Source organism: Sitophilus oryzae, unplaced genomic scaffold (genome assembly GCF_002938485.1).
Source record: "Sitophilus oryzae breed Bouriz unplaced genomic scaffold, Soryzae_2.0 scaffold_391_pilon_pilon, whole genome shotgun sequence".
NCBI classification, from domain to species: domain Eukaryota; kingdom Metazoa; phylum Arthropoda; class Insecta; order Coleoptera; family Curculionidae; genus Sitophilus; species Sitophilus oryzae.
Window position 1 is genome coordinate 1 of NW_022146964.1, and position 8364 is coordinate 8364.

Consider the following 8364-nt stretch of genomic DNA (forward strand, 5'->3'; position numbering starts at 1 on the left):
TCACGATCCTGCTTAAACTGCTTGACGTTTAAAGCTGATTTTTGGTAAACGGATTGACTGTGGGGTGTAGAGATTCGAAAAGGAGGGGTTTCTCGAATCTCAAATTCCAAGAGGGTGAAAACGCCCCTCAAATATTACAATATTTGTTAATTAAAAAACGGTTACTCTTTCGGGAAAACGCTTGAAAACGCACCGAGTTTCGAAAAATCCCTTCTTATCGAACCTCTACACCCTAAAGTCAATCTTTTTTCCAAAAATCAGCTTTTTACGTCAAGCGCTTTAGGCAGGATCGTGATGAATCAATGGCCAGATTTTTCGAAACACCCTGTATACATTTAAAAAAAAAATAAAATATGTAAAAAACAAAATAAAATATACGTGTTTAAGCGTTTTTTCGGAAACTTGACTGTTTTTTAAATAAAAAATATTGTAATATTTGAGGGGTGGTTTCACCTTCTTGGAATTTATATATTAGTATAGATACCAAATGATCGAAAAAAAACGGCGTCAGTGATGACTATGAAATGAAGATCGCTGACACTTTATATGTAAAATTATATGAGAATGGCATCGATCGTCATTTCCAAGTCAACAGGACGCCATTTTTTCGATGATACGGTATGTGGCCAATTGTACTGAAGCCACTTGTATGATACTACATTCTAAATAACATCAAAGATTTATAAAACTTTAGATTTATAATTACCTGAAACTGTTATTGTAGCCGTTGAGGACAGCTTCTGTTCAGTATACATCTCTCTAGCAACGGCCAAAATAATAAATTTTCTTCTATTGGGATCTTCGTAATCCAGTGAACTATTAGCTACACGTATCGTAACATTGGCCGATCCAACAGCTTGTTTGGGTTCGATTATAAATGCACCAGAGATGTCGTTGAGTTCCAATGAAAAGGCAGAATTGTTTCCCTATAATTAAATAAAAAATTATTAAAGGTATGTAGTATGTACAGCTGTAAATGTAAATGTAAATATTAAATAAAAAAAATCATAAAATATTTCTAAAGGTCAATATCACTGAAACAGTTTAACTGATTCAGTGTTACTGAACGAATAACTTTCGTTAGAGCACATTTTTCAATGAAAATGAACAGTATAGTTATGCTTTTATTGAAAATGAAGGCTATTTCTATTTGTGTTCATTTTGACTGAACAATAAATAAAAACTGAAGTGTCAGAACGTATTTTCACACACAGTTACTGTCCTCCATTCACGCAGTTGTGCAGCTCTGAACTGTTCAAGAACGCGATACTCTCACTCCATTCAATTGAGTCATAAAGTTCAGAACTGCTCCGCGCCATATGGAGGCACCAGGCTATCGCGCAGAGCTCCTTTCAGAACCGTTCTTGAGTAGCCCAGGGCGTAAAGCCCTGGAACTTGAAATTCGCGAATGGAGGACAGCAAGTGTAGTATAGTATCTTCCCCTAGGAGATGCAAGACCTTGTCGTTGGTGGGGAAGCTCCTGGTCAGGTGCTGGGGGGAATCTCCTCTAGCACTTGGCTTGGTCTAAGAAGCATCTCACTCATCGTCTTGTCCCTGACTGTAGTGTCGTGCCCAGGGAATTGCACCAAGACATATAACGATACCGAGCGGGGCTACGGACAGCCTCAACTTTGGGGCACCGGGGGGCACCCCATTGTATTTTATCCCTTACTTCTACATGCGGGGCTCTGTAGAAGTGGACCGACTGTCCCTAGCGACTCATAGGAACACTATGAGATCTGATAATAATAGTAATAAAAACATCACCGGTGAAGCTGTGGGGAAACCCCCTAGCGACACTGGGAACAGTAACAATGAAAGTTCCAAGGGGCCAACCCCAAAGAGAACTACAGGAGAGGTGGCTGACACTTGCGTGAGACCATCCTCCGCAAATGGCATACAAGCTACCACCTCCTCCAAGGGTCGGGAGCCTACCTCTTACCTCTAAACCCAACAGGCGACACAAGCTACCGTTTCGTCTACCCGGCCTGGGACGTAGCTCCTCGACTGTGAGGGACACGAGTCTCCTTAGGAAGTCCTGGGACTGTATGATGAGTTATAACTCAAGAAAGGGGGACACAATAGATCTCTAAGGTCGCAGAGATTAACCCCCCTCCCACTTATTCTAATTCTAATTCTAAAGTGTAGTATTCCGAGTTCTGAATTCTAATTCTAGAACTAGTATTCCCGAGTTCCCTAATCTATGTAATCAACCTTTGCCTGAATAACAGAGTATTGTCGAAAAGCAGTCTATGGTTAGGCAGAGAGGTGCGTATAGAAAAAAGGAAAACCTTTTTGTTTAATTGTTTTGTTTTTTCATATATAATATAAGTTATTATATAATTTATAACTAAAACAGTATCTAGATCTTTTTAGATGTCTGCAATATATTTCCTTTTGTCAGCTTGATCAATTAAAAAGTTGTAAATTAGCTTTTCATTGTTCTTTGTAATAGGGCTTATAAGAATAAACTATTATGACTATTATTATTAATGATAACATTATACCGGGTGCGTCTCAAATGTGGCTCACCCCCTATACCTTTTTTATTTTTTCAGATAAAAAAACGAGTTTTGGTATGTTAGCATATGGCATAAATTAATGGATTGATTGACGTATTCAATTTTCTTCGGTCACTTCCTGTTTCACCGGAAATGACTACAACTTTTGATTTTAAATGGCAGCCTCGGTATTTTTTCTTTATTCCATAAAAAATGGCAACCCAAATAGAATGGCATGCTAACTTTTGACATTTTTGGATATGGTTTATTTTAAATCGCGACCTGCGGTTCAGAACGATGTACCAAATTATTCGTAAAAAATGCTTTTTCGTTTTGCACCCTCGTTCCATTTGAAAAATTGAGATATGATTAAAAATACGATTAGGGTATTTTTTAACCGGCCAGGACAAGACACAAAAAACATTAAACAATCAAATCTATTTTTCAGGTGTCCTTGATTAAAAATTAGTGCTTTTAACACAGCCGTGGTACTAGACTTAAATTAAAATACGATTTTTTAAGCGAAAATGTCAAAAGTTGACGTATGATATGTATTGCTATGCAGTGTCATATAAGTACATGTCTATATACATATACTACTGTCACTATATAGTGGAAATAATTGAAAATGTAAAATGATCAGACTTATCATCCCTTGTCAATACGCACTGTATAATATTAAAAAGTATGAGATGCACTTGTTTAAAAATTAATTAATTCTCAACTATCTCTAAAATCTTATCAAGAGTTTAAAAAAATATAAAAATAACTATTCAATTCTTTTCACTTTTACAAGTACAAAATAAGAGTTACCTCATATAAATATTACTAATATTCCCGCCATAATATGAAAAACAGTGATAAAAAGTTTCTTAAAAACAAATTTTTAATGCTGTTTTTTTGTCACACGGTAGTAAAGATATTATATAAATTCAAAAATTCATTAATTCAAAACGTTTGATGCTAACAAAATTATGAAAATACCTATATACACATAATACACATATAACAATAGACACGCATCATAATATTAAAAATCATGATGTACACTATCTTTTTTTAGATGCTGTTTTTTTGTAACACGGTATTAAAAATGTTGAAAAATCGAAAATTCAATATTATTCGAATCCTTTCCTTCCTTTAAGAACGTTTTGAGACTATCAAAGCTATGAAAATACCTGTTTATAAGAAATACAAATACCGAATAAAAAGTTACCTCATCCGATCAGTCACGGACATATTCAATTCTGGCAGCGCCGATCCTTCGGGAATATTTTCAGATGTAATGTTGTTCTTGTAAAGAGAAAGTCACCGAAAACAATTGAATATGCCAATTAATCATAATTTATGCCATATACTAACATACCTAATCTCTTTTTTTAATCGAAAAAAAAAAAAAAGAAGTTAGAGGTAAACCACTTTTGAAACGCATCCGGTATAAGTACTGAATAAAATTACCTCATCCGGATCGGCCATCGGACATACTCAATTCGGGCAGCGTCGAAGCTTCGGCACTATTTCCCGGAATTTCCACGAAACATTACTAATATTCCCGCCATAATTTGAAAAACTGTGATACACAGTTATTTAAAAAAAATTAAAGACTCTATTACGCTTTACTGTTCGAGTCGCTCTCAGGGTTTGAGGAATAAAGCGGGCGCGTGGCCGAAAGAAATATATATTATATTTCAGAAATCTGCCTAAGGCTTAGCCAGATCCTGTCGTGTTAAGCCACGCCCAAAATTCCAAACACACGTGCTTTAGTTAAGACTTAATTAAGGTTTGCAGAGCTTCAACATTTGCCATAAAATAGCGAGCAATTTGTTACAAAACCATATAAATTTTAAATCACTGTAATCACAAAACTTCAATCTATTTCCGTATTGTACCGGAATTTTAAATTATATCTTTATTTTCGAGAAAATTTAGTCCAAACATAAGGAATATTTTGTTGACGTTTGACTATCAGCATCTTAAAAATAAAGAAGTTGTCTAAAAATGTGCTACAATACGGATATAGTATAATCCTTTGTCTTTAATTTCCTTCTTCATTTGTGTAAAAATGCCTAGCCAGTTTCACATAAAACGTTAAATGCCGAAGGCTTATTTTGCTACTTTTTCGGAATAGCGAAATTGACTCTTAATGCTGCTTTTTTTGTCACACTACACGTTTTTTGTGAAGATATTACAGGTATTCGAAAATTCGAAATTTCATTAATTCAAAACGTTTTGTGACTATAAAAGTTATGAAAATACCTGTTCAATTCCTCCAAATACAAATACTGAATAAAAATTACCTCATCCGGATCAGTCACGGACATATTCAATTCGGGCAGCGCCGATCCTTCGGGAATATTTTCCGGTATTTCCACGAAATATTCCCGCCTATTGAACTGGGGCGGTTCGTCGTTGACGTCCAGAATCTTAACGACGGCAAGGGCGGCGGTTACCGTTAGGGGATCGTTGCCTCTGACGCCGTCCACCAGTTCGTGCGCCCTAATTTCGAATGTGATAACGCCGTCCGGGTTTTGATCGCCTCCTTATCGAGGGGACGGGCGGTGCGGAGCTCTCGCCGGTCATCGGGTCCAGCAGGAAATAGTCCATCGGATCTGGAGGATAAAAAGAAAGGGGTCTTTAAAATAATTAAACCAAGGGGTGCTGACAAAGTGCTGACAGTGAACTCCAGAACTTGAACTAGGAATGTAAATGTTCATGTAATATTTACACTTAATATAATTACTATCAGAAATTAATTCGTTCGGATATGATAGCAATCTCTTAGTTATTCTGAAAATGATATATTTTTTTAATTCTCATAGATCAATATACAGGGTGGTCCGAACTGTATTCCGGAAACTTCGGTAGCATATTCTGCATATAAAAATAAGTAAAAAGTTCGTATAAATCTATGTCCTAAAAATGCTTAGTTTCGGGGATACAGGGTTGTAGAAGTTTCATTTTTATTTCGATTTTTTCCAAATAATTTCTGAAGTAAAGTCAATATTTGAATGAAAATTGGTGTCCGGAAGTTTCTTGACATGAGAAATTTGATTTTGATGTCAATATGGCTCTCTACTAGTAGAGGGCGCCACCTACATATTTTTTAACCGGTTTGAAGAGTAATAACTTTTCGTCCATAGCTGTATAAAACTACTGAGTAAAAAACTATACATTTACGACATTTTTTACGTAAAAAGTTCTCTTGGTAAAAATCGCTACGAATAATGGTTTTCGAGATATTTGAATCGAAATTATTAATACCTGTCATCATTGACATTATAATTAAACATGTTGACTAAATAGTTATTAAACAGAAATCATAAATCTGAAATATTTTTGTGCCAAAAGTTCAACAGAAACTGTTTTCATCATTTTTGCAGAAAATGTATGATTAATTTTAAAAAAAATAAAAATTTTCAAATTTATTATTTCAGTGAAATAACTATCTACTCAGCGTGTTTATTTTTGTCAATGACATGTGTTGACTATTTCCATTCTAAATATCTTCAGAACAGGTTGCTCGTAGCGATTTTTACAAAGAGATATTTTTACGTAGAAAGTCACAGAGATGTATATTTTTCTTCGCTCCGTAGTTTTAAACAGGTACGGACAAAAAGTTATTACGCTTCAAAACAGTTAAACCTTTGAATAAGAAGACTAACGAAGGAGCATATCAAAAATCTTAGGTACACCGCGATGGGCCTCAAATATGGCCGACTTAAATTCCGGTTTATCAGTGTCGTTCTAATTTTATTTAAAAATGTAAAAACTATGATGTAGGGTAGACTTGGGGTTGACTCAATAATTTGTTGTTTTATTCTACGTTGTGAATAAATGTTGGTAGTTATTAAAAATTGTTATAAAAATATATAATTCTAATAAAAATAGATAAGTTATAATAAGTATTTATTAACTAAAACATCCGATACGCTATTGAAGCAGGTAAGTCAAATTAACGTATCTAAATTCTTTGACATCTAATATTTGACAACTAATAATTAAAAGCTAAAATGCAAAGAAAAATATATAATTTAGTTAATTTAAGTGAATTTCATAAATGATCGGTTTACTACACGTATGTATATTATATAGTCACTACTAGCGAAAAGCTGTTCCATTATTTCACTCAATTTTTGCCGAGATCTACCACACGCTACCAAAACCAAACCAAAACCAAACTGCAAACTATTTTAGAATCTTTTTCGATAAATCGCGATAGTGTCACTGTTAATTTAAGTTCTGCCACAATTTCCATCTAGATTTACTACCTTTATACAACTATCAGTAGTAGAATAAATAATAAATAACATAAAATAAGCTTCGTAAAGACTGACAAATCCACAAAATTTCAAATCAAATTCAAATGTGTCAAATGAATCGTTAAACAGAACTGTCAAGGATCCCCACCCTAGAGTGCTTTTATGGCGCTTTTCCGCCCACCATGCATGAATACATGGATAGCATTATGCTCCTTCCTTAGTCTTCTTATTCAAAGGTTAAAACACATGTAGGTGGCGCCCTCTACTAGTAGGAGTCATATTGACATCAAAATCAAATTTCTCATGTCAAAAAACTCCCAGACACCATTTTTAATCCAAATATTGACGTTACTTCAGAAATTATTTAGAAAAAATCGAAATAAAAATGAAACTTCTACACCCTGTATCTCTGAAACTAAGCATTTTAGGACCTACATTTATACGAACTTTTTTATTTATTTTTCTCTGCAGAATAAAAATAAGTAAAACTGCTGCCGAAGTTTCCGGAATACAATTCGGACCACCCTGTATTACCTGAGACCAAAAAAAAAATAGTTTTCAATTAACACAAATTATTTTTCATGAGATGATATTTCTAAATACACTAGTCAAAATAATAATTATCGCATATTTGAATAAAAGTAATTATTACATATTTCTGATTGAAGCATGTATTTTATTAGTTTTTTTAAGATAATTAAGGTACGCACTGACATGTAATTATTAGTCGGCCGACTATTTCATTGCAAAAGTAAAAACAATACATTGTTATGGAGTTATGGTCAATATTCGATTGCATTGTGTAGCCTGAAGCTATACGCTGACAGGAAACTTTTAATCAGCCGACTATTAAGTTGCATATTTGTAACCAATATCCTTATAAAGCCGCGCTCGCATACATTCAAATAGTCGGCCGATCGTATCGGCTCAATTAGCATGTATTGTTTTCACTTTTGCAACTAAATAGTCGGCCGACTAAAAATTACAGGTCAACGCGTAGGCTCCTTGTTTCGAACTTCCATTCACAGTATCCAAATTATTTAAGACCGTAAGTCAGGAAATTCAAAGTGTCAAAAAAAAAACAATCTTTGGGTTGTCATGGGGTTTCTAACAGGCCACTGTCCTCAAGAAAGGGAAACACACAGTAGATCTGTCAGGTCGCGGTGATTAACTCCCCTCCTAAACATTCTAAAGTAAACGCCACGAATGTTTGGGAGTGATTCATCTCTTGATGAAGTTAGAATCGACACGCGCTATCATTTTTACATTAAAAACGTAAATTTTTACCGCAGACGTAGGTTTTTAAAGGCCCGGTCTAATCATCTACCTGTGCTCCTCCTACTTATTCTAAAATGTTAGCGTGATTGACAAAGACGATACTATATTGCGTTTCATTGATTGATTCGTTTTTGTGCGTCAGTCCATTGGTGTGCTTGCAGTGCGACCAATGGGGCATTCCATTTTATATTTATAATCAAAAATATGTTTTGACAAGACTTTGACGGTTAAAACAACAAATTACAACAGATAATATATTGATTATTATATGACTTGAAACACCACGGCACTGGAATTAAGTTTTAGGTGACCTTGAACAGATTAGT

The 8364-nt window shown here is 34.6% G+C and overlaps 1 protein-coding gene across 1 annotated transcript; it reads right to left on the minus strand.

Annotated features, from left to right (window-relative positions):
* Window positions 1-706: 706 nt before the first annotated feature.
* LOC115885478 (cadherin-87A-like) lies at window positions 707-5040 on the minus strand (the record flags this gene model as incomplete). The annotated part of the gene is made up of 2 exons (XM_030904422.1): window positions 707-926; window positions 4799-5040. Coding segments are annotated over 2 exons (462 nt in total), but the record flags the coding sequence as incomplete, so codon positions are not given.
* Between the last annotated feature and the right edge of the window lie 3324 nt (window positions 5041-8364).